The 27,536-nt window shown below is 40.1% G+C and overlaps 1 protein-coding gene across 1 annotated transcript; it reads left to right on the top strand.

Moving 5' to 3' along the window:
- Positions 1-16,141: 16,141 nt before the first annotated feature.
- NLRP10 (NLR family pyrin domain containing 10) lies at positions 16,142-21,239 on the top strand. The gene is made up of 2 exons (XM_002755010.6): positions 16,142-16,546; positions 18,078-21,239. The coding sequence occupies exons 1-2, from the start codon at positions 16,264-16,266 to the stop codon at positions 19,832-19,834; spliced, it is 2,040 nt and encodes a 679-aa protein (XP_002755056.3). The 5' UTR covers positions 16,142-16,263; the 3' UTR covers positions 19,835-21,239.
- The last annotated feature ends 6,297 nt before the right edge of the window (positions 21,240-27,536 follow it).

The following is a 27,536-nucleotide window of genomic DNA, read 5'->3' as shown; positions in this document are numbered from 1 at the left end:
TGTTATTCACAGGAGGGTCAGCCTTTTTGTTCTATTCAAGTTCTCAACTGATTGGATGAGGCCACCCTTAGGAAAGGCAATCACTTTACCTAGTCTCGTCATTCAAATGTTAGTCTCATCTCCAAATAACCTCACAGACACTCCCAAATAATGGTTGGGCACCCTGTGGCCCAGTCAAGTTGACCCATAGGATTAATTATCACATGTGGTTTCCTAGCTGTCCTGGTAACATGCTTGACAGTCCTGCCTGAAAATATCAGGGTCACATATGCCAGGGTCATATTAAAGTTGGGACCTGTAGTTTGATGTATCCATCTCACCTCCTCAGTGACCAGCTGATGTGAAAGGAGCTCAGCTACAGCTTAAACTGTGGGGGGACCACTAGGGGGAGCCCATGCTACCATAACTCTGCAGCAAGTGTGACTTGGGACTTACTAAAGGTTCCCTCATGGGGCAGAGCTGCGCCATGCCCTATGATGCTACCACCCCATCCTTCTGCAGATGGACTGGCATGGGCAGGCTGGTGGGCAGCCTCCCACAATTTTTCTCTGCCAATGTCAGCTGTTTTCAGGAACCTGAGCCCCTTACTTAGGCTTTGTGAGTCTTACTCCTTTTCTACGTGGAATTTAGCACAATTAAGGCCCCTCTGCCTGGAGGCCGTTTCAGACTGGGGTGGTAAGGAATGGCTGCCACACAGCTTGAAAGCAACAGTATCACAGATCTCAAGCTTCAGACCTGATTTCCGCATGGTATATGTTATCAAGGGAACCTGGCCCCACCAACTAGTTGGCCACCCTGTCCGATACTCCTTTAGAGTGAGCCACCCTCACTAGGTGACCTGTCACATGTAGCACCTGTCTGTCTCCAGGGCTCCCAAGAGCCAGGGTTCCCAAGACTACCCTCATTCTGGCTGATTTGGCATGAGACTTTCTTCTCTCAGCTCTCTAATTTCTGACCCCACATCTTTGTTTCTACACCCACCTTTAGCCTTTCCTCCCTTCTGTGGTTTAGGGAGTAATCAGCCATGGTGGGAGTATTTACACCACGGAAATTGGCAAATACTGAAACCAAGAGGCTGGTTGTTAAACATTTACTAGCATACCACTGAATGTAAGCTGTTGCCAGTGTTCTAGTTCTTGGTTTGGGTAGGAGTTCTGTTCATTATTTTTTAAATGACTGTGTAGTCAGTGCAGCTTCTTTCTCTGACTTGCTAACTTTAGTCCATTCCTAACTCCTTCCCCTTCAGGTTTCTTCAATTCTAACAGCAGCAGGCCTGGCCAACCTCGTTAACTTTATGCCAAGGTGGGGCAGAAAATAATGTGAGTTACTGGTGTTAGCTGCCCCTCTTGCCTGAACTACCTTTAGAGGCTGGACTCAGTTTGGCTCAAGAACCAGGACCACCCACCCCATGGTGGGTGCTGATAGTATGGCCCCAGCTCCTTCTGCGACTGTTGCATGGGGCATACCATGCACTTTATCTGGCCTAGAGTCTGACGGCTGAGAGGTTTGCTTGGTGAGGGAGCCATGGAGACTCACCTCCATGGGACTGGATGGGCCCATCCTCTCATTCCTGCAAGCTGGTGTGTTGCTCTCAGAGAGTGGGATTGTATTTTCCAGGTATACACTGACCTCATTTATTAGCAGAGATTCTTTTGATACTTGATATCCCTCAGATGGAGGGAACTTAATGCTCTTTTTGTTTTTTTCCTACCATAGGTGTACACGATTGTAACAATCGTATATCTTGGTGCGTGATATGCTGACTTCTTGGGTCCACTCATGAAGCTCTTTGTTTTTGTTCATTCATTCTTTTTAAATAATATGATGAACCAACATTACTCCCTAAACTAAGAACTATAACCCTCATTCATTTAAAAAATAGTGAACAGAACTCCTACCCAAACCAAGAACTAGAACACTAGCAACAGCTTACATTCAGTGGTATGCTAGTAAATGTTTAACAACCAGCCTCTTGGTTTCAGTATTTGCCAATTTCCATGGTGTAAATACTCCCACCATGGCTGATTTCAAGCTACCAATGGTTTAACAATGGGCTCTTGAAAGTCTTAAAAATTTAACAATTGGCTTTTGAGACAATATGTTATATCCACCAGTATTTCACTGCCTTACTGCCCCCTGCCTTAGAAATAACTACTTACCTGACTTTTGTGTGTCTCATTGGCATAAAAATGATAGTTTTATTTCAAATATATATGCATGCCTAAACAAAACATTGCTGAATTTTGCTAGTTTTTGAGCTCAATAAAAAGCGTATTATACTGAAAGTAGTAGTCTTTTGAACTTTCTTTTTTCTTCTCAACCTTAGTTTACTGATGTGTATTCATGTTGTTGCACAGAGCAGCAGCTCATTCTTCATTTTCACTGATGTATAATAGTATTTTGTATAAATATACCAAAATTTATTTTCCATTTTATTGTTGGTGGACATGTGGCTTATTCAAATTTGTTGATATTATCAAAATTGGTGCTTTAAACATCCTTTTATGTATGTGTTCTTAGGCACCTGGGAGTTAGTGGTATGGGTTGAATTTTGTCCCCCCAAAATTCTGTGTTGAGTTCTAACCCCCAGTATGACTGTAACTGAGATAAGGTCTTTAGGAGTAGATTAAGGTTAAATGAGGTTGTTAAGAGTGGGGCCCTAATCCAAGAAGCCTGTGGCCTTGTACGAAGAGTCTTTCTCTGAGTCTCATGTGAGGATACGATGAGAAGGTGACCATGTGCAAGGCAGGAACAGAGTCCTTGTTGAACCTGACTGGGCTGTCACCTGCTGCTGTCAGACTTCCAACTTCCAAAACTGTGGGAAAATAAATTTCTGTTGTTTAAACATCCCAGTCAGTGATATTTTCTGTCTCATTTCAGTGTGTCAGTCTGAGCAGATTAAGACAGCTGGGTTGTAAGATATATGAATATTCATACTTACAAGATAATGCAAACTTGTTTTCCAAAGAGGCTGTTCCAATTTACATGCCAACAGCATATAAAAATTCCCAATGATGAATAAACTCTGTCATGTTTTAGTTTTTCCAAGTTGAATGGATAGTTAATAGTATCTATTTGTGTATTTAATTTGCATTTTCCTGATTACTAATTAGTTTGAAATCTCTTCATATGTTTAGTGGCCATATATATTTGAATCCTGTTTAAAAAAAATCTCTGTTCCTTCAGCACTTCTTGGAAATATATAGGAATTAAAAAATATATCTCTGTATGCTTTACTATTAGGTTGTTTTCTGCTGGGTTCTATACGTTGTTTTCTATTATTTATTTTTGAGAGGGACTTCTTTATTTTTTTAAAAGGACTTCAATATAGTTGGATGCAGTGGCTCACGCCTGTAATCCCAGAACTTTGGGAGGCCAAGGTGGGCGGATTATGAGGTCAAGAGATCAAGACCATCCTGGCCAGCATGGTGAAACCCCATCTCTGCTAAAAATACAAAAATTAGCTGGACATGGTGGTGCATGCCTGTAATCCCAGCACCTCAGGAAGCGGAGGCAGGAGAATCACTTAAACCTGGGAGTCGGAGATTGCAGTGAGCCAAGAATGTTCCACTGTACTCCCGCCTTGACAATGGAGCAAGACTGTCTCAAAAAAAAAAAAAAAATCCCTTATCAGTCATAAAGGTTACAAATATATGCTCTAACTTTTCAGCTTTTCCTTTCACTTTCCTTAAGGTGTCTTCTGAAGAACCGATATTAATTTTAATGCAGTTAAATTTTCAATACTTTATCTTATGGCTAGGACTTTTTTGGGTCTTGTGTAAGAAATTCTTCCTATTTGAATATCAGAGACAGACATTTTATCTGCACATTTTTGATGTTTTTTAAAGTATTATTTTGATCCTTCAATCTATGTGAAATTTTTAAACTCTATTTTTTGAATTGTCCTTCCTTTCCCTATTTATCTACTATGCCAGTTAAAGAAAAATACAATTGTTCACCACATAGTGATGTTTAGGTCAATGATGGACCATATTTAGACAGAGGTGCCATAAGATTATACTGGAGCTGAAAAATTCCTATTGCCTAGTGGTGTTGTAGTCATGGCAACATCGTGATGCAATGCATTACTCACATGTTCGTGGTGATGCTGGTGTAAACAAACGTATTATGCTGTGAGTTGTATAAAAGCATAGCACATCCAGTTAGGTATAGTACATAATACTTGATGATAATAATAAACAACAATGTTTCTAGTTTATGTATTTACTCTACTATACTTTCCATCATTATTTTTTAAATATGCCTTTTACTTATATAAAATAAATTTAACTGTAAAACAGCCACAGGCAGGTCCTTCAGGAAGTATTCTAGCAGATGGCATTGTTATCCAAGGAGATGACAGCTCCATGATTGTTACTGCTCCTGAAGACCTTCCAAAGGGACAGGATGTAGAGGTGGAAGGCAGTGATATTGAGGCTCCTAACCTTGAGTAGGTTTAGGTTAATGTGTTTGTGTCTTAAACAAAAAAGTTTAAAAAGTAAAAAAAATTAAAAATTTAAAAATAGGAAAGAGATTATTGAATAAGGATATAAATAAATATTTTTGTACAGTTGTACAATGTGTTTTAAGGTAAGCATTTTTATAAAAGAGTCAAAAAGTTAAAAAAATTATTAAAAAGTTTATAAAGTAAAAACATTATAGTAAGCTAAGGCTAATTTATTATTGAAGAAAGAAAATAAAACAAAAATAAATATAGCCTGGCCTAAGTATACAGTATTTATAAAGTCTACAGTAGTATACCATAATGTCCCAGCTCTTCACATTCATTCACCACTCACTCACTGACTCACCCAGAGCAACTTCCAGTCCTGCAAGCTTCACTCATGGTAAGTGCCCTGTACAAGTGCACCATTTTTAGTAGTAGTCAGGTATAGTAGGGCATATCTGTAGACCCACCTCCTCAGAGGCTGAAGTAGAAGGAAAGCTTGAGCCTCTGTGTTTGAGGCTGCAGTGAGCTATGATTGCATCATTGCACTCCAGCCTGGGCAACAGGGCTACCCTGTCTTGAAAACTGGCTAGCCATATGCAGAAAACTGAAACTGGACCCCTTCCTTACACGTTATGCAAAAATTAACTCAAGAAGGATTAAAGACTTAAACTTAAGACATAAAACCATAGAAACCCTAGAAGAAAACCTAGGCAGTATCATTCGGGATATAGGCATGGGCAGAGTCTTTGTGACTAAAACACAAAAAGCAATAGCAACAAAAGCCAAAATTGACAAATGGGATCTAATTAAATTAAAGAGCTTCTGCACAGCAAAAGAAACCATCATTAGAGTGAAAAGGCAACCTACAGAATGGGAGAAAATTTTTGCAATTTATCCATCTGACAAAGGGCTAATATCCAATATCTACAAAGAACTTAAACAAATTTACAAGAGAAAAACAACCCCATCAAAAAGTGGGCAAAAGATATGAGCAGACACTTCTCAAAAGAAGACATTTATGCGGCCAATAAACATATGAAAGAAAGCTAATTATCACTGGTCATTAGAGAAATGCAAATCAAAACCACGATGAAATACCATCTCATACCAGTTAGAATGGCAATCATTAAAGAGTCAGGAAACAACAGATGCTGGAGAGGATGTGGAGAAATAAGAATGCTTTTTCACTGTTGGTGGGAGTGTAAATTAGTTCAACCATTGTGGAAGACAGTGTGGCGATTCCTCAAGGATCTAGAACCAGAAATACCATTTGACCCAGCAATCCCATTACTGGGTATATATCCAAAAGATTATAAATCATTCTACTATAAAGACTCATACACACGTATGTTTATTGCAGCATTGTTGAATAGCAAAGACTTGAAACCAATCCAAATGCCCACCAATGACAGACTGGATAAAGAAAATGTGGCACATATAACCATGGAATACTATGCAGCAATAAAAAAGGAAGAGTTAATGTCCTTTGCAAGGACATGGATGAAGCTGGAAACCATCATTCTTAGCAAACTAACACAGGAATAGAAAACCAAACACCGAATGTTCTCATTCATAAGTGGGATTTGAACAATGAGAACACATGGACACAGGGAGGGGAACATCACACACTGGGGTCTGTTGGGGGGTGGAGGGCTAGGGGAGGAATAGCATTAGGAGAAATACCTATTGTAGATGACGGGTTGATGGGTACAGCAAACCATCATAGCACATGTATACCTATGTCATAAACCTGCACGTTCTGCACATATACTACAGAACTTAAAGTATAATAAGAAAAAAAAGAAAAATAAGTAAATATAGACTAGTTATGCTTCAGGACTATATTTTCTTCCTAAAATGTGAATGTCATCTTTTGTCTGCTTCTGAAGTGGAATAAATGATCTGTTTCTTTGTTTGTTATCCTTACTAAACTCTACGTATTTTCAGGCAAGGATCTTATTGTTCTCATATTTGAACTTCTAGTATCTACCTCATAGTTATTTACTTAAAAACAAATTAATCAAAATATTTATAGCTATGCTATATTTCCATTGATTAGCATTTTCTCACATATATTTTCCTCATTTTTTTTGCTTTCAACACTTTCAACCAGACTCCATTTCAAAAAAGAAAAAGAAGAGTTTATAGTTTAGTGAGTTTTGAAAAAGTCTTGGCCTATGTATCCACCACCACAGTCAAGACATGAACATTTCCTCACCCTAAAAGTGCCATGGGCCCCTTTGTAATCCCCCATTCATTTCGCACCTGGCCATGGGCAACCAGTGCTCTGCATTATTACAGACTAGTTTTCCCATGGTGGAATTTCACATAAATGGAATAATAAAATTTGAATTCTTCTTTTTTTCATAGCTAGCAATTAAGAAATAACTTGAATTCTTTGTGTCTGCTGCTGTCACACAGTACAATTGTAAAATTTATCAATGCATTGTGTGTATCGATGGTTCATTGCTGAGTACTATTTTATTGTATGGATGTACTATAACTTGTTTGTTCACTCAGTTGTTGATGGATACTTGATTTGTTTCAGATTTTTGACTTTTGTGAATAATGCTCTTTGGAACATTTGTATAGAAGTCTTTGTGTAGACATATGTTTTCTTTCTTCTTGGGTAAATACCCAGGAGTGGGATGGCTAAGTCTTGGGTAGAGAGTGCTTAACATTACAAGAAACTGTCTAACCAATTAGCTGGATGTGATGGTACATGCCTGTAGTTTCAGCTACTTGGGAAGCCAAGGAGTGGGAAGCTGCAGTGAGCTATGATTGCACCACTGCACTCCACCCTGAGCAATACGGCAACACTCTGTCTCTAAAATAATAATAATAATAAACTGTTAAACTGGTTGTAATATTTTACATTCTCACCAAAAGTGAACGAGAGTTCTGTACAGAACTCATTCTTGAGGTTGAAAGGCATCTGAACATGCCACACTAAAAATATGCCACTTAAGCATGTTGATTATTTTGATCTGAAGACAACTGAAAAGCAGCGGATTCAGAAAGAGCTGTCGGTTCTTCCCATTTCTACCTAAAAGCAGGGCATAAATTTCCCATAAGAAAGGTTTTCCCAGGAAGGAGAGAACATTCTTATCACTGGAGATGGGAAGTCAATGTTGAGATAAGTTTGCCAAGCAAACCTTCCTAAAGTAACCCTGATTTTTCATTAGTTTTCCCCATATACTCCCTAGTCACTTTCCCACAACTTGCTAGCCCTAGAATTCCATACCCTTTCCCTTTGCCTTGTCACTTCTCCAAAAATATCCAGCCCTTGGTTAAAATGGTATATAAGCCTTTGGGTCTAACCATTTCTTTGGGGTTTTCACTTCTTGTCTGTGAAGTCCCTGATGCCATGTAAAATTGTTAACATCAGATAAAATTTGTGTGATTTCTCCTGTTAATCTGTTTTTTGTCAATATAATTTGCAGGTCTCAGTTAAAGAATCTACAAGGGTAGAGGAGAAGTTTTCCTTTCCCTACAAGATAAAATAATAATAATAAAAAAGGTTAGAGAATGATGGCTCTTGCCATGATTGTCACAAGGAGAATACTGGGCTGGAAAGGTGAAACGGTGTCTGGAATCACAGTGCTGTATAGTATTCCTTTATCTCTCACTCCTGTTGGGCCAGCCCCCAAGATTTAATTACTGTGGGGCTTCTTGCTCATGTGTACTATGCACTTGGACGCAATTAACCATTCACTTACAGCCTTACATCACAATGTGGCTCTGATGGATCCTAGCCAACACTTCCTAATCTCTGCTTTCTATCCCTGGGGAAACCGACTGATTTTCCTACAACTTCAATTCCATTTCTCATTTATAGATGTTGCCTTTTATGTCAGAATCTTGCTCTAACCTGCAGCTTCTCTGACCAGATTTCATGCTCTTCTTCCTATATTTGGCCTGTTTGGGTAATCCCTCCCTGGTTTCATCTCACCATAGGCCCTTTTATCTCAGTGCAGGCTGCACCCTCATCAAATTTCCCTCGTCCTGTGAGCAAGCTTGTGATTTCATTTCCACCCCAACCAATCAGCAGCAAGCACTTGTTACCTGGCCACCCCCACTCTTTCCCCAAAACTGCCTTTGAAAAACCTCTAACCTTACAAGGTTTGAATGAGATGATTTGAGTGCGAACTTCATCTCTTTTCATGGCATGGCTGGCCATGTGTCTATTAAACTCTTTTTCTACTACAGAGTTATGGTCTTTCTTTATGCAGTGGGCAGGAAGAACGCCTCAGGAAGTTACTAAATAATAAAGAATGTCTCTGGGACTTTCTGATAGTCCCAGAGCCCCAAGGAACTCAAGCTGAAGAATTCACCCAATTAATACAGGTATTTGCAGGCAGAGGCTAGGCTTAAGGCTTTACAATAGAATCTGCGATTCCTTAAGGAATAAAGTTCCAGCAATGACAATTAAAGAAAAAAGAGAAGCCTGTTTGGCAAATAATTATTCTTGCTGAAAATACCCAGCCAAGTATAATAAGACTAAATTATATTTTGCAAATCAATTTGTCTTATGACTTGTCTTTAGTGAAAACAGGACTGGAGAGAGAAAAGTTATGTTTCAAAATAAACTATAGTACACTTGTTAGAGTCTAGTCTTGCCTAATGTTCTTCATTTTTATTATTTTCTACAGTTTGGACTGTGTCAGTTCTTTTAGGCTGACTGATGGTGCCATGGACGCCATGTTAACCTTGGTGACCTGCATGGAAACTCCAGATGAGTTCCTGGAAAGTCTAAGTAACTGGAAGACCATGAAAAGGGGAAGAAATGATCAATCCCTGCAGCGCCTACTTAACTTTGAGACATTCTGCATTGTTTCTTATTCCGGCCTCAATTGACAAGGCTATTGGACTTTGTAGCGGACCTGGCCAACCTCGTGATGTCACACCCTACAACCCCCTCACAGCTTGCAAACCAATGACCCCAGTTTGCAAAAAACTGCCCTAAACTGTAACTTTCCACTGTCCACCCCAAACCCACAAAACCAACACGTATCCCACTGCCCTTCGCTGACGCACTTTTCAGCCTCAGTCCACCTGCACCTGGGTGAATAAACAGAGATGTTGCTCACACAAAGCCTGTTTGGGGGTCTCTTCATTCAGAGCATACATTTTAACAGACTGAATTCTAAAATTTTTCCTGACTACAAGTCTCCAAAATAATGTTTGCAATATTTTTTCTTCTTTTTTTCCTTTCCCCCCATTTTTCCTGATTTGAAATTACTGAAAATTAAGCCATGCTTTCTTTCTTTTTTTTTTTGAGATGGAGTTTCGCTGTTGTTACTCAGGCTGGAGTTCAATGGCACAATCTCGGCTCACTGCAACCTCCGCCTCCTGGGTTCAAGCAATTCTCCTGTTTCAGCCTCCCAAGTAGCTGGGACTACCGGCGCGCGCCACCATGCCCAGCTAATTTTTGTATTTTTTTAGTAGAGATGGGGTTTCACCTTGTTGACCAGGATGGTCTCGATCTCTTGACCTCGTGATCCACCCACCTCAGCCTCCCAAAGTGCTGGGATTATAGGCGTGAGCCACTGCGCCTGGCCCCTAAGCCATGCTTTCTTAAAGCTCTGTGAACAACTTAAACTTCAGAAGAAAATAATGGCAGCCTATTTACATACCTAAGCCACTTTCATACCTGCCTACTGATGTACGGACTTCAGAGTAATATGGCCTGTATCAATTTTCCAGGATTGTTCTTCATTGTTTGTTGTTGTTTTTCTACCTTCCTCTCCCATTTCCCCTTCACAGGAGGTCTGACCTTACAACCTGCTAAAAATGAGCTTTCCTAATACTGTGGGACCTACCCCAAACCATCCTAGCCATGAGAGATCAGACAAAACCTGAGACCAAACACTCATTTTCCTTTAAAATGCTTTCCGTGAAAGATTTTTAAAAAGAAAAGTGAGGAAATGTGAAAGAAAAATAAATCTCAGTTCCCCCAAATCACTGAGCCAAAGGGAAAGGTCAAACTGTGTACTGCGGGCAAAGCTGCCTCCCAGTCTGCTCCTAAATAAGATAGCTACAAAGGTGAAAAAGCTACATACCTCCATCACAGTTTTCCCACAGGAAAATTCCTTGTGGACCAAAAACAGAATTCAAAGTCATCCCTCTGTTCACATGACACAAATGCATATCTGATTGCTTCCCTTGCCCCATTATTTCACTAAGCTAGACTAAGGCATCAATGACTATTCCTGTAAGTTGTGTATTCAGTGAAAGGCTGATCAGAAACTAAAAATAATGCAACCGTTTGTGTCTTATCTACCTGCGACCTGGTAACTCTCCCCTGCTTTGAGTTGTCCCACTTTTCTGGACTGAACCAGCGTACTTGTTACATATATTGATTGGTGTCTCATGTCTCCCTAAAATGTTTAAAGCCAAGCTGTGCCCTGACCACCTCAGGCATACGTCCTCAGGACCCCTGTGGCTGCGTCATGGGCACGTCCTTAACCTTGGCAAAATACACTTTCTAAATTGAGATCTGTCTCAGATACTTTCTGATTTACAAAGGCCTTGTGACAATACTCTTGAGAAAAGACAGTCTCTAGCAGCAGAGATAGATACCTCCAAAATAGCCACAGGAGTCCCTGTCTCAAGAGGACCTTTAAGCTTACCAACTCCATGTACTAACTCCATCAAAACTGACCAAAGTGTCAAGGAGAAGATGGTGACCCTTGTGGGAGCCTGGGGATCATTTCAAAGGGTCCTTACAGGATGGACTGCGGTTGGAGCTCCTGCCTTTGTCAAAAAGAAGGCCTGGAAGCAGGAGGATGAAGAGGTGTGCTCAATTTTGCCTTGGGATCTGCCTCCATGGGTAGGGAAAGAGTATAATGAACATGGGGAACCCTGCAGCTTGATTGAGAAACTCCAATTGCTTCATATGTTTTTCTCATTGCCCTTGTTTCTTAAGAGTTTGCTGTGAAGAAACACTGTGTATAGAGTATATAAGTATATGTGTGTGTGAATGAGAGAGAGACTTATACCTACAAGCTGGCTTCATCTCTCTCTCACTCTCACTGACTTTCTATTTCGTCTGCTCATTTTTCTGATATCTCTCTATATCTCTTCTCTGACTCTTTATTCTTTTGATCTCTTGCTGTTCCCACCCTTGGTTTCTATTTCTTTTGTCTCCACCCCTTCCTTTTTGGGACTCAGTTCCTCAGTTGCAATTGTCCGTGTTGCCTGTAGCCAGGCCAGGGTCGACAGGCAGGAAGGACTCATTTCATCTCTTGCCTCCACCTTCCAATTAGTTGGTTCCATGCGTCTCATTCCTCCTTCCTTCAGGTGTGATTCTCAATCTCTGAAATAGTGATCTCCTGACCTGGCTCCTTTGCATAAGTGGCCTTTCTGCTCTCTGTCACGCTCACTACGGAACTGTGTCTCACTCTTTTATTTTCCCATCTTGGTCTCTGGGTCCTGGTTCTTGGCAGTCTTGTTTTTGTCTCTATCCTCAGCTTGGTCAAGGCACTGGGAAAAGCCAGTCCCATGACTGCCTGTTCCCCTGCACTCTGGGATACTTCCTGATTATTGGGCACAAGAGGCCTTGGCGGAGGAGGAGCGGTGCACAAGAGGAAAGGCTTGTGGCAGCCTCCTCAAGGTGTCTCCCCTCAGCTACCCTGCCCTTACACTCCTCAGAGATATTCTTGCACATACTTCACATAGCATGTTGAGACTCAGACATGCCCACGCTTATCTTCTGACCACAAAACCCACACACCTGCCTTTCTCTGCCAAGCAACCTCTCTCACTTTCTTCAGGAATGAATGGATGCTGTTCCTTCCAGCCTCCTGTCAAAGGCCAATCTTTTGCCTTGGCTTTGAATCCCGCCCAAATCCCCATTCTCCATTCCCTGCTCTGGTGCTTGCCTCTCTCTTCTGCATTTCTAACCTGAGCGCTCTATGGGAGATTTTGTGTCAGCATCAGGTACTTCTGCCCTTTCCCGTGTTAAAGCAAACAGAGAAGGTTCTGTTTTAAAGCAAACAGAAACTTCTCTGTTTGCTTTAACACGGGAAAGGGCAGAAGTACCTGGATGCACATTTCCCACCTTACCTCAGGACCTTTCTCATCACTTTTGTTGCCAAGCTTCCAGAGAGATTTGTCTATACATGTTACCTTCATTTCTTTACCTCTTATTGTTTCTTTGCTAAGTTAATTTTTATCTTGTCATAGTAATACACGATATGTTTCTAAAGTCAATTGGCATTAAAAGGCTTATGCCCTGGAGCAGTAGTCCATTCCTCCCTGATGCCCAGTCTCTCTTCTCTGAAACAACTATTAATACATTAGCTTTTAACTATTTCTTCTTACATCTTGCATTTTGAAATAATATGTGTACTGCATATCACTACCTTTCGATTCAACATTTTAGGCATTATCTGTTGACTTCCTCTTCCAGGACACTCCACCATTCTCCCTTCAATATCATTATATTCTAAATTTTAGTTAGAGCAATGTTTAGTGGTTACATTATGATTTCTATGCAAACATTATTCACACCCGAGTGTTGTAGTTTACTATCATATTTCCTATTTTATTTTTCATTTCTCCTCTTGCTAATCATTTTATTTTACTTTCATTTATCTGGTTTTCTTGAAAGTTACTGCTAGCTTTTTCCACCTTCTAATAGCCTCACAGTAGACTCTTTTAGAAGACCAAGAGCATCAGCGAATTGATTGTCTTTTTTCTTAGAGACATTCTTTTTGGAGAAACCTATTCTCTTTTTGTCAGAGCTTTTGGGGATCCTCAGCTCTCTAGGCCAGAGGACCAGCTCCCTTCTGGGAATTGTTTTCTTCTTTTTTTTTTTTGAGATGAAGTCTTGCTTGGTTGCCCAGGTTGGAATGCAGTGGTGCAATCACAGCTCACTACAACCTCTGCCTCCTGGGTTCAAGCGATTTTCCTGCCTCAGCTTCCCAAGTAGCTGAGATTACAGGCATGCACTACAACTCCCAGCTAATTTGTGTATTTTTAGTAGAGACAAGGTTTCACTATGTTGATCAGGCTGGTCTCAAACTGCTAACATCAAATGATCCACCCGCCTTGGCCTCTTGAAGTGCTGGGATTACAGGCATGAGCCACCGTGCCTGGCCTGGTTTTCTCCTTGTTTGAATTCCTGTTTCATGGATCTCTTATCTTCTTTCTTTTTCATTCTCCAGTGGTTTCAACAACTTAGAGAAATGGTGCACTGGTGGAGGAAATGGTGGTGACAGTCTTTTGTCTCTCTAATCAAACTGCCCCAGCCTAGGCTGGGGTTAAGTGGTAGTGGAGGAGGTTTGGGTTTCAGGGAGGGACATGGGAAATCTCCTGGGCTCTTTTTCTCTTGGTGACAGAATAATTCATGCCTTCCGCCCCTCCCTTGTTTCTCAACTTCAATATTTAAAAGAATGAGGTCAAGTTTCCCACTGGTGAGCAATTGTTCATACCATTTACAGTCAGAGGCAATGTGTGGGTGGTTCTGCTTCACAGAGGCTTGGGGCAGGTGGGGAGGAACTCTTTTATTTCAGGCCTAAATATACTAGGAACTATTAGGTATCAAACAGTAGCTGGCAGGTACCACCACCACCAAACAGAAGTGAACTAGTGAGTATGGGCTAAGAGGGCCCGGACTTGGACCTGTGGAGCTGTCTGACCAGGACAGGGAATCTGTTTCATTTCAGGCCCAGGCCTTGCTTACTGGGATCCCAAGTCTGACCTGTGGTGAGCAGCCTAGACTGGACATCTTCTTGGCAGGTTCTAGTGTTATCTCTTCTTTCCTAAATTATTAAATAGCTTTGCCAACATCAGAAATTTGCAGGGAAGCCATGAGTCTTCCTAAGTAGCCTGAAGCTTTGCTGTAAATTGCTCCTATTTTCACAGGCCCGCTTTTCCAAACTGGCCTATGACTCACAACCAAAGTCCCATGTATCCTAACATGTTCCAAACCCTTTCTTTCTCTGTCATTATGTAGTCAAAATGTTGGTATTGGAATCATAACAACTCTCTGTGTTCCCAAATTCTCCTCTGAACACTCTCAATGATGAGTGTGACATTGTACTACTGAGATGGATTCCCTATGGGCCTTAGGTCACAGGTATATTTCTGGATTCTGAAAGCTTTCTATTCATTGTTGCTTTTCTCTTCTAATGACTACCCCCTGGTTTACAGTTTAGTTCTGTATTAGAAACACAACTCAAAATCCTGCTCTCTGTTCCCGGCTACTTTAGTATTTATAAATGTCTCTGGTTTCTGGTAACATTTAGCCTAATTTCCTGGTTCCTGACTCTGTCTTCTATGTCTTTATCTTTTGAGGTTTTTTTCTGTCTCTCTCCTCCGCCCAGGATATAGACCGCAGTTAAAATCCTGCCTCTTTGCCCAGTGGCCTCGCTCTGGAAAACTCTGAAAAACCGTTTTTCTCTAACTGCCAAATTTCTCATGTGGAATGGTACCCGAGATGATTTCTGAGATGATCAAAAGGATATGTAAATCACCTGGCACCAAGTCAGCACTTACAGTTGGCGCTTCCTCTTTGTATCATTATCTGGACTTGTCTCTTTAACTGAATTAGGAGATTTCTTGCTTTGCAATCCATCTGGACTTGTCTCTTTAACTGAATTAGGAGATTTCTTGCTTTGCAATCCATGTGTGACTGAGGCCAGGAGGCTGACATATGAGGCCAATGGGTTGAGTGTAGAAAGTGCCTTACCACAGCAGTTCCACTAAATGTGCTCCAGTTCTCTATAGGTTCATGCAGCCAGGGACGGATTCACTTTTTTTGTTTTTTGAGATGGAATCTCGCTCTGTTGCCAAGCTGGAGCGCAGTGGCAAGATCTGGCTCACTAAAACCTCCATTTCCCAGGTTAAAATTATTCTCCTGCCTCAGCCTTCTGAGTAGCTGGAACTATAGGCACACGCCACCACACTCAGTTAATTTTTTTTTTTTTTAATTTTTAGAAGAGATGGGGTTTCACCATGTTGGCCAGGTTGATCTCGATCTCTTGACCTTGTGATCTGTTCACCTCAGACTCCCAAAGTGCTGGGATTACAAGTGTGAGCCACCGTGCCCAGCCAACAGATCTACTTTTAAAACTTAAAACTTGGCCAGGCATGGTAGCTCATGCTTGTAATCCCAGCTCTTTGGGAGGCCAGGGTGGGTGGATCATCTGGGGTCAGGAATTTGAGACTACCCTGGCCAACATAGTGAAACCCCATCTCTATTAAAAATACAAAAATGAGCTGGGCATGGTGGTAGACACCTGTAATTCCAGCTGCTTGTGAGGCTGAGGCAGAATTGTTTGAATGTGAGAGATGGATTTTGCAGTGAGCTGAGATTGTACCACTGTACCCCAGCCTGGGCAACAGAGTGAGACTCCGTCTCCAAAAAATAAATAAATAAATGACTTAAAGTTTTATTTCTTCATCCATCTGTCTAAGGAGGCATACAGAGCCTAATAAAGAATGTATGTGAGAGTGAAAGAGGAAGGGAAGAGTGAGAGAGCGGGAGAGGCAGAGATAGTTTGGGGGAGAGAGAAAAAGAGATTGAGAGATTAACACACCCACATGCCTCCCTACCCATTTGTAAACACAGTCACATATCACCTGGCAAAGAGGCAGAGGGGAATAACTAGGAAAATTCCCCGGCTGTTTCATCTGCTCATTTTTCTTGGAGCTTTGCCGGAATATTTCATCTCCCTGGCCTTCACTCTGCAGCTTGCCAAGACCCAGAAAGCAGGGTGGGCCTCTCAGCAGTGAACCTTTCCTTTTGCTTCCTTCTCCACATCACTGGTCTGCTGGTGTGGACTCTGTCCTTACCCCAGATCACCATGGCCATGGCCAGAAACCCTCGGAACGCATTGCTCTGGGCCTTGAGTGACCTTGAGGAGAAGGATTTCAAGAAGTTAAAGTTCTACTTACGGGATATGACCCTGTCTGAGTGCCAGGCCCCACTGGCCAGAGGGGAGTTGGAGGGCCTGATTGCGGTGGACCTGGCAGAATTACTGATTGCAAAGTATGGAGAAAAGGAGGCTGTGAAAGTTGTGTTTGAGGGCTTAAAGGCCATGAACCTGTTGGAACTTGTGGACCAGCTCAGCCACATTTGTCTGCATGGTGAGTGTGGAGGGGGAAAGGGGAGGGCACACCTTACCCCATGGCATTTCCAGAGCTGTAGCCTGTAACTTATGCCTTCTGTCACCTTGCCCTCTAGTCCCCAATGCCCCAGAGTCCTTGATGATCTCCACCTGAGGGTTCCAACAACTGTCAGGAGGGGGCTTGAGCCAAAGCTGGGGATTTATTAAAGAAAACACTAGTCTTTCTTCCCCACCTCCTACCTCCAGTTGCAGTGGCAGAGAAGGGGAGAGTTTGAAGAAAGGGGCTCAGAGACTCGGTGGGTATTGGTGAAAGGATCTCCACTAACCAGAAGAAATGGCATCAGGATGTAGGGTCAGACTTATCCCTGGCTGTTTCCTGACAGGCAGTTCAGGCTGCTTCCAAGTCTTCTGTGCCCCAATCTCTCAAGGAACCACACTACAGAATGCCTGGGCCTTCTTGTGAGTGACTGTGGGGAGGGAGGAATCTTTCAGTGCCTGTGTGCCCTCCCAGAGGCTACTTTCATGCCTGAAAGCTCCTCTGCTATATACAAATGGGAGGGTTTCATGGACCCAGAGTGATGGCTCTTGCTGAGAAGCTGGTTTATCTTTAGCATTTGGCTTGTCCTTTCCCAAGATCAGGCTCGTCTTAGTCTCTTTTGTGTTGCTATAAAGGAATATCTGAGAACTGGGTAATTTATAAAGAAAAGAGGTTTATTTGGCTCGTGGTTTGGCAGGTGGTACAAGAGTCATAGCGTCAACATCTGCTTCTGGTGAGGCTTCAGGAAGCTTTCAGTTATGGAAGGAGGTGAGGGCAGAGCTGGTGTGTCTCATGGCAAGAGAGGGAGGAAGAAAGAGGGGAGGATGCGCCAGCTGTTAAACAACCAGCTCTTGTGTAGCTAATAGAGCAAGAACTCACTCGTTACTGTGGGAAGGGCTCCAAGACATTCATGAGGGATTTGCCTCCATGACCAAAACGTCTCCCACTAGGGCCCCACCTCCAACATTGGGGATTACTTTCAACCTGAAATTTAAAGGGGAAAAACATCCACACTGTATCAAGCCTCTTATCACTTCCTCGTTTTCAGGCTTCCCTTTCCTTTCTCCTCTCTCTGTCCTCACCTCTTCACATGGAGACATTTCATACGAACATTCATTCATGCATTCTCAGACAGGCATTTTGCATTTACATGTATTCTTACAGACACACACTTGCAGATGCACACTGACATGCCTTCCCTGCACTACAGTACATGAATGTCCATGAGCACATTCCATGGGTGCATGTGGATACCAGCACTCGTGCACAAATATCCGCACACACAGAACACACCCTTGCGCACTCATACAGATGTGCATGTGCCTACTGTGCCTGCAAACACACGCTCATACACACATACAGCGGCCCCTCCCCATGAAGCCAGTACTATAATCTCAGGGAGATCCAAGCTGGAGAGCATAAAGAAGAGTAAAGAGCAGAGTCAGTTTGGAGTAGCCATTTTGCCTTTTAACATTCTCATTTTACCATGTAACATCCCATTTGTTTGGCTCAGATTACAGAGAAATATACCGAGAACATGTGCGCTGCCTAGAGGAGTGGCAGGAAGTGGGAGTCAACGGCAGATACAACCAGGTGCTCCTGGTGGCCAAGCCCAGCGCAGAGAGCCCAGAGTCACCTGCCTGTCCCATCACCCTGGAGCAGGAGCTGGACTCTATCGTGGTGGAGGCTCTATTTGACTCGGGGGAAAAGCCCTCCCTGGCCCCATCCTTAGTTGTGCTAGAGGGGTCTGCTGGCACTGGAAAGACGACTCTCTCCAGAAAAATGGTGTTGGACTGGGCCACCGGTACTCTGTACCCAGGCCAGTTTGATTATGTCTTTTATGTAAGCTGCAAAGAAGTGGTCCTGCTGCTGGAGAGCAAACTGGAGGAACTCCTTTTCTGGTGCTGCGGGGACAATCAAGCCCCTGTCACAGAGATTCTGAGGCAGCCAGAGCGGCTCCTGTTCATCCTGGATGGCTTTGATGAGCTGCAGAGGCCCTTTGAAGAAAAGTTGAAGAGGGGTTTGAGTTCCAAGGAGAGCCTCCTGCACCTTCTAATTAGGAGATGTATACTCCCCACCTGCTCCCTTCTCATCACCACCCGGCCCCTGGCTTTGAGGAATCTGGGACCCTTGCTGAAACAAGCACGCCATGTCCATATCCTAGGCTTCTCTGAGGAGGAGAGGGGGAGGTACTTCAGCTCCTATTTCACGGATGAGAAGCAAGCTGACCACGCCTTCGAAATTGTACAAAAAAATGACATTCTCTACAAAGCATGTCAGGTTCCAGGGATTTGCTGGATGGTCTGCTCCTGGCTGAAGGAGCAGATGGAGAAAGGTGAAGCTGTCTTAGAGACACCCAGAAACAGCACTGACATCTTCATGGCCTACGTCTCCACCTTCCTGCTGCCCGATGACGATGGGGACTGCTCTGAGTTTTCTCGGCACAGGGTCCTGATGAGTCTGTGCTCCCTGGCTGCTGAAGGGATTCAGCACCAGAGGTTCCTATTTGAAGAAGATGAGCTCAGGAAACATAATTTAGATGGCCCCAGGCTTGCCGCTTTCCTGAGTAGCAATGACTACCAGCTGGGACGTGCCATCAAGAAGTTCTATAGCTTCCGCCACATCAGCTTCCAGGAGTTTTTTTATGCCATGTCCTTCTTGGTGAAAAAGGACCAAAGCCAGCTGGGGAAAGAGTCCGGCAGAGAAGTGCAAAGGCTGCTGGAGGTAAAAAAGCAGGAAGGAAATGATGAGATGACCCTTACCATGCAGTTTTTATTGGACATATCGAAAAAAGACAGCATCTCCAACTTGGAGCTCAAGTTCTGCTTCAGAATTTCTCCCTGTATAGCACAGGATCTGAAGCATTTTAAAGAACAGTGGGAATCTATAAAACAGAAGAGGACCTGGGATTTGGAATTCTCCCTGTATAAAGCTAAAGTAAAGACTCTGGCAAAAGGTATTCAGATGAACGAGGTGTCATTCAAGATAGCACATTCAAATGAAAAGAAATCCCAGAGCCAGAATTCATTTTCTGTTAAAACCAGCTTGAGTCGTGGACAGAAAGAGAAGCAAAAATGTCCTCTTGTGGGCAAAGATAATAAAGCAGGAACACAAAAGGAGGCTTCTACTGGAAAAGGCAGAGGGAGTGAGGAACCGGACGAGAAAGTTAGGTGCAGTGGGATGGGAAGCAGAGAAATGGGGACAATTGTGCTGAAAGGTTGGAGGAATGAAGGGGTGAGGGGACAGGAACATGGGGAAAGATGGAGTTAAAAAGGATGGAGAGAGGAGAATCAGACTAATGGGTACTAGAAGGAGTGAAGGACAAAGAACGAATAGAAAAGAGAATTAGATTAGAGAGGATCAGATGACATTACCATAGGACCTGGATAAATGTGCAGTGAGTTCTTAGGAACAGCCCCATGCACCACCAAGGTCTCAAGTGCCTTCACCAGAGGCTGTTTATAACTTCCTACAGTATAGAGTACAGTTTCCATAGCTCCTCATTATCATTAACATGTTAATGTTAATGACCAACCATTTTGTTCTGACATTTGACACTTTCATATTCAATAAACTATTTCCTGCTTATTTCATAGAGGGCTTCTGGAAACATTCCACAAATTCTTTTTAAAGCCTAGAGCTACAGGGATACAGACACCTAAGAAAGGCAAGGTTTATGCATTTTGAATTCATCATGATATGTCCAGACCTGTGCAAAATCCTGGCATACAATAGTGTGTAGTAAAGGTTTATTGAATGTATAAATGTTTAGGGACCTCTTTGTCCTCAATCTGAAATGAAGGTAACTTTACATGATTAAAGATTTTGATACATGGATGTGGGTAATTGGGAGAGGGAAAGGATAAATTTGGAGTTACATACCAAGGCTCCACCAGACGAAAATAGTGCTTGACTGTGGATTTCACAGGCAACAAAAGCAGATGTAACACAGTAACTTGTATTAGTGTTATAAGCATATTGAAATTATGCAAGAAATAACATAACCCTTTTATGGGCTAGAATAATAAATATAAATTACTTAATAGTCATTATTGCTAGTTGAATATGCATAAAATATCATTGATGTGAGAATCACGGTGGTTTACCAGAAAGATTAGGAACACTGGTTCTAATAAACCTGGTTCTAAATATTGGATCTAAATACTGGATCTGCCATTTTCTAGCTATATACCTTTGCCCAACTTATCTTTTCCAAGCATTAGTTTTAAAAACTTTGTAAAATGAAAATTGTAAGATTTATAATTTAGGGAAATTCTAAGGATACTCCTGCTGCTACTACAGTAGCAGAAACAATGACAATAATAAAAGCTAACACATTTTAGAGCTCTTGTTGTTTCCCAGGTTTTGGGCAAGCATTTACATACATAAACTGTTTAGTTTTCTCTCATTTAAAAAATGTACATAAATGTTCTATTGTGTCTTGGCCTCTTTCCCTCAAAATCTAGTTTTTATATGTTAAACATAATGTTGCTATAATCTTTTCAAATGTCTTTCTCTGCACATATATACTCATTTGTGTTGATATACCTAGAACTGGAATTTCTTGGTCAAAGTGTATATATACTTTCAGCCTTAGAAGATAAAAGTAAACAATTTTCAAAGTGGTTGTATTAATCTTCTCTAATAAATAGTAAGAGTGCCCATTATTCCAAATCCTTGCTGACACTTAGTACTGTCAATCTTTTCACTTTATTCTTGTGGGTATATAATGGCCTCTAATCATGGTTTTAATTTGCATTTTTTCTATGAGTAATGAGGTTGTCTATAAATACCTTAATTGGCTATTTAGACACACCTTTTGGTGAATTGACTATGTTTTTTATTCATTTAAAAATGTTGTTGACAATATCTCTCATGAACATATATGCAAAAATCCTCAACCAAATATGAGCAAATTGAATTCAACAGTGTATAAAACAGTTGCATATTATGACCAAATGGGATTTATTTCCGGTATGTAAGGCTAGATCAACATTTAAAAGTTAATGTAATTTACCACATCAACAGACTAAAGAAGTAAAATCATATGATCATATCAATAGATGCAGAAAACATTTCCCACATCTATTTATGATAAAAACCCTCAATAAATTAGGAATAGAGGGGAACTTCCTCAGTTTGATAGACAACATTTACAAAAGCCCTATGGCTAAAATTATACTTAATTGTATAGAGAAAGTGGATGTTTCTCCATAAGATCAGGAACAAGGCAAGGATGCCTTTTCTGACCACTCCTATTCAAATTTGTGCTGGACATCCTAGCAATGCAATAAAGGAAGAAAAGGATGCAGTCATAAAAAAGATTGAGATCCTGTCCTTTGCAGGGACATGAATAGAGCTGGAGGCCGTTATCCTTAGCAAATTAATGCAGGAACAGGCAACCAAATACCACATGTTCTCACTTATAAGTGGGAGTTAAATGATGAGAACACATGGACACATAGAGGGGAACAACACACATTGGGGCCTATCAAAGGCTGAAGGGTGGGAGCATCAGGAAAAATAACTAATGGGCAGTAGCTTCAATACCTGGCTGATGAAATAATCTGTACAACAAACCCCTTGACACAAGTTTACCTATGTAACAAACCTGCACATATGCCCCTGAACTTAAAGTTAAAAAAAGAAGAAAAGGAAATAGATATAGGGATTGGGAGGGAAGAAATAACCTGTCTTTGTTCACAGATGTCAAAATTGTCTATGTAGAAAATGTCAAAGAATTGATTTTTAAAAAACCCTCTGGAACTAGTAAGTACTTATAGTAAGGTTGAAGGATACAAGGCTAATATGCAAAATTCTATTGCTTTCTTATACACCAGCAATGAACACAACACCATTTACCTTAGCACCAAAAAAATACTTACATATAAACCTAATTAAATATGTACAAGATCTCTATGAGGAAAATGATGACACTCTGAGGAAAGAAATCAAAGAAGCTGTGAATGAATGGGAAGATTTTCCATGTTCATTCATAGGAAGACTCAATATTGTTAAAGATGTCAGTTTGCCCCAACTTGATCTATAGATTCAATGCAATCCCAATCAAGAGCCCAGGAAATAACTTTGTGGACATTGATAAACTGACTCTGATTATGTGGAAAGGCAAAAGACTCAGAATTGCTAATAAAATTTTGAAGAAGAATGAAGTTGGAGGACTGCTGCTATCCAGCTTCTTCCTTCTATAAAGCTACAGTAAGACAGTGGTATTGCTAAAATAATAGAGAAATCACTGGAAGAGAATAGAGAACCAGAAATAAACTTACACAAATATAGTCAATTGATCTTAGACAACGGAGCAAAAGCAATTTAATATGGAAAAAGAATACTATTTTCAACAAATGATACTGAAACAACCGGACATTCACATGCAAAACATGAATCTAGATGTAAAATGCAAAAGTACTAATGTAAACTGCTAGAAGATAATATAGGAGAAAATTTAGGTGATCTTGAGTTTGGTGATGACTTTTTAGATAACACCAAAAGCATGATTCATGAAAAAAAATTAACTAGTTGGCTTCATTAAAATAAAAAACTTCTGCTCTGTGAAAGACACTGTAAAAAGAATGAAAAGATAAGCCAAAGACTGGGAGAAAATATTTGCAAACACACATCTGATAAAAGACTTGTTTAAAAAAATATACAAATAGCTCTTAAAACTCAATAATAAGAAAACAGTCTACTTAAAAAGGGAGTAAAAAGATCTGAACAGACAGCTTATTAAAGAAGATACACAGATGGCAAATAAACATTTGAAAAGACATTCAACTTCATATGTCATTAGGGAATTGCAAATTAAAACCACAATAAGATACCGTGACACTACTGTTAGAATGGCTAACATCCCAAATCCTGGAGCTCGTTAGGATGTGGAGTAATGGGAGCTTTATTCATTGCTAGTCAGGATGCAAAATGGTATAGCCACTTTGAAAGACAATTTGTCGGTTTCTTACAAAACTATACATAGTTTTACCATATGTAAGATCTAACAATCATGCTCCTAGATATTTACCCAAGTGAGTTGGAAACTTATGTCCACATAAAAATCTACACATGAATATTTCTAACAGCTTTATTCATAATTGTCCAAATTTTGAAGCAACCAAGATGTCCTTCAATAGATGATGGATAAGCAAACTGTGGTACATCCACATAATGGAATATTACTCAGTGATAAAAAGAAATGAGCAATTAAGACACGAAAAGATATAGAGGAGCCTTAAATGCAACTACTAAGTGAAAGAAGCCAGTCTGAAAAGACTACATGCTGTATAAATCCAAATATGTGATATTATAAAAAAGGTAAAACTGTGGAGACAGTAAAAAAATCAGTGGTTACCAGGGGTTCAAAGAGAGTCGGAGAGGGATAACTAGGAGGAGGCACAGGCACTTTCGGATAGTAAAACTATTGTTTGATATTATAATGATGGAGTCATAAGTTTTCAAAACCCATAGAGCTGTACAATGCAAAGAGTGAATCCTAATGTAAACTATGGCTTGTAGTTAATAATAGTGTATCAAAATTTGTTCATCAATTATCACAAATGTATCACACTAATGCAAGATGTTAATATGGGAAAGTGTGAGGGGGTGGTGGTGGTGGAGAGGGTATATATCAACTTTCTGTACTTTAAAAAAAAACAGATTATTGAGGTATAATTAGTTGAATTAATGATACAATAAATTGTGCAAATTTAATATATAAAATTTGATGAATTTGTACATATGCACACATCTGTGAAACCATCAACACAATCAAGGTAATAGACATCACAATCACCTCCAAAAGTTTTCCTGTGTCCTTTTTTCTTTTTTTTGGATAAGCACTCAAGATGAAATTTAAGCTCTTATAATTTTTTAAGCACATAATACAGTATTGTTGATTATATGTGGAATTCTGTATTTTCTGCTCGATTTTTCTTTAAACCTAAAATTGCTCTTAAAAAACTAAGAAAATCTGAATAAAGTATGAACTTAGTTAATAAAAATATGATTAACTTTATTAGTTATATGTGTTAGACATATCTCTTTTAATTTTTTTTGGCTTTTTTTCCCCAGTCTTTTGATGCCTTTTGATATAAAGCAGTTCTTAATTTATTCGTTTTTTTCTTTTATGATCAATAATTTTATTTTCTGTTTAAGACATTTTTCTATCCTAAGAATATAAAAGAATCTTCTACATAAGCTTCCAGAAACCTTATTGCATTACTTAATATATTGAGTCTTGTAAACCACTAGAAATTAACTTTTGTGTATGGTATGAGATGGATAAAGTTTTAATTTTTTCCCAGTAATGATAATCAGGTGATCTAATACTATTTATTCAAGAGATCAGCCTTTCTCCACAGTTCTGCAGTATCATCTTCATCATAAATCAAGTGTACATAAGTCTGTTCTGATCTCTCTATTCTTTTCCATTGATCTATTTGTATATTCTCATGGCAAATACCATGCAGTTTTTATTATAGTAGTTTTGTAATAAGTATTGCCACCTGGTAGTGGAAGAACAATTACTTTTCTTCTGGATTTCTGTGGCTATTTTAGGTCCTTTGCATCTACACTTAAATTTTAGAAGCAATTTGTCAATTTCTAAGAAAAATGTTGGAATTTTAGAGTTTTGATTAAAATTGCATGCAATCTATAGGTCAAATTTAGGGGGCTCGACAATTTTATAATATTGATCCTTCTAGTCCATGCACATTGATTGCATATAGTTCTATTTTTATATACATTTGATGTCTCACAGCAATATTTTGTAGTTCATATCTTTTTGTGATATTTAATACAATTCTAAGTGCTATTCATAACTTTTTATTTTCTTTCTGTTTTTGCAGTTAGCTTTTTATCAATTTAATATAATTTTTTGTATATTGATCTTGTAGACTGTGACTTTCCCAAATTTATTTGTATTTTAATAGTTTAAGAGCAGACTTTTTGGATCTTATATTGACATATTATGCTGTCTGCAAATAATGACAGCTTAATTTCTTCTTTTCTAATCACTGTACCTTTAACTTATTTTTTGGTGCAGATTTTGTTTATCTGTAAATTCTAGACTTATAATCTCATCTCACTGCAATCTCTGCCTCCTGGGTTCAAACAATTCTCCTGCTTCAGCCTCCTGAGTAGCTGGAATTATAGGCGACTGCCACCACGTCCAGCTAATTTTTGCATTTCTTAGTAGAGACAGGGTTTCACCATGTTGTTCAGGCTGGTCTTGAACTCCTGAGCTCAGGTGATTCACTCGCCTCAGCCTCCCAAAGTGCTGGGATTACAAGCATGAGCCACCACGTCTGGCCTTCTTGAATTTTAAAAAATAATTTTGCTGGATGTGGTGGCATTACTTGCCTGTAATTTCAGCACTCTGGAGGCTGAAATGGGAGGATTACCTGAGTTTAGGAGTTGGAGGACAGCCTGGGCAACATAGCAAGAGCCTTTAAAACCTAAATGTATGCATACATATATAATTTTGTATTTCTTCTTCAAAGAGATCAGTTATATACATCGGATTTTCTTGGTGTGCTTTCCAAGTCTATAAGTCTGTAGTCATGTAAACCTTTTATTTTCTGTTTTATTTTTCTTGATTTTATTTTCTATTTGTCGCTATGTTTTGGCAAACAGGAATCATTACTAAAATGGTGTCCCAATTAAAACCATGAAAGAGAGGAGCGTGCAGGAAATGTAGGTAAGACATCTGTGTCAACCCGTGCATTGTGACCAGTCTCTGAGCTTTGCATTTGTATCACCCCTGTATCTGTGTACTTTAACAATGGTGTAAGTAATAACTTCATAATTACTTCGAAAAAAAGAACTATGTTCTCCTCTTTAATGATCTGATAGGGACACCATTGTAGTAATAATTTCATTTATTAGTCTATATCTTTTCTGAACTCTGGTAGCTAGTATTTTCTAACTTTCATTTTTTAAACTATATATTTCCTCAATGCTTATATTTATGCTTTGTACACTTATTTTAGAGGAGAAGTTCTTCCAAAAGCATTTAAAATTTTTGGCTTTTCTTTTTTGGCCACAATTTTTATTGCCTTCATAGCTACATTTATATAGTTACTATTCTTAATATGCTATTTCCTCCCTGAAACTTTTTTTTCTTATAGTCTCTGCTTCAATATCATGCTGATTCTCTTTTGATTATTTCTCACATTTGAACAAGTTATGTTCTTTCTGTACCTTTCTTTGCAAAAAGTTTTTTTGGAGGAAGGGCTGGGGTCATTCAAGCCAGCAGGGATTCTCTTGGTCAACAGTAAAATTCTTTAGAAGTGTGCTACTCAGTATGTGGTTTGTGGACCAGCCATACTGGCGTCAACTGGGGGCTTGCTAAAAATGCAGACTCTCAAGGCCCACTCCAGACCTACTGAATTTGATTCTTCATTTTCAAAAGATCCTCTGGTGATTCATAGGCTCATTAAAGTGTGAGAAGAAAAAGGGGTTTTCTTTTTTGGCTTTAACAATTCTTAATCTTAGGTGAGTGCTATGACTTTAGTCTCAGGAGTAAGGCCTTTTAAGTGATTTTACTTCTCTCCTAGTAATGGATTTCTTTTGCTTATTACTTGGTGTTTCCTAGACTGATTAGGGGTGGGAAAAGGGGATTTTTTGGTCATTCTTATGCATTATTAGTCTTAGGCAGGTGCTATGACCCTGAGTTTCAGAAGTAGGGGCCACCTTGACCCTGCCCTAAGAATAGGAGACATCTAATGGTATTGGTGCGTGATCCTGGGCCCAGAACTTTTTCCTGCCCCTATTTCAGGGGAGAGAAGATAGTTTTTCTTTTACCCTTCCTCAGACTGCAATGTATCTTTGCTTGTGCCTTGGGGTGACAGTGATATATTTTAATATATAATACATAATAAAGTACATATATTTTAATAATGTAAACAATTTAAATTATGGTATAAACACAAAATTTAAATCTTAATCACTTAAGTGTACA

Source organism: Callithrix jacchus, chromosome 10 (genome assembly GCF_049354715.1).
Source record: "Callithrix jacchus isolate 240 chromosome 10, calJac240_pri, whole genome shotgun sequence".
Classification (NCBI taxonomy): Eukaryota; Metazoa; Chordata; class Mammalia; order Primates; family Cebidae; genus Callithrix; species Callithrix jacchus.
Note: the sequence above shows the minus strand (reverse complement) of the source record. Positions and strands in the feature narration are given on the sequence as shown.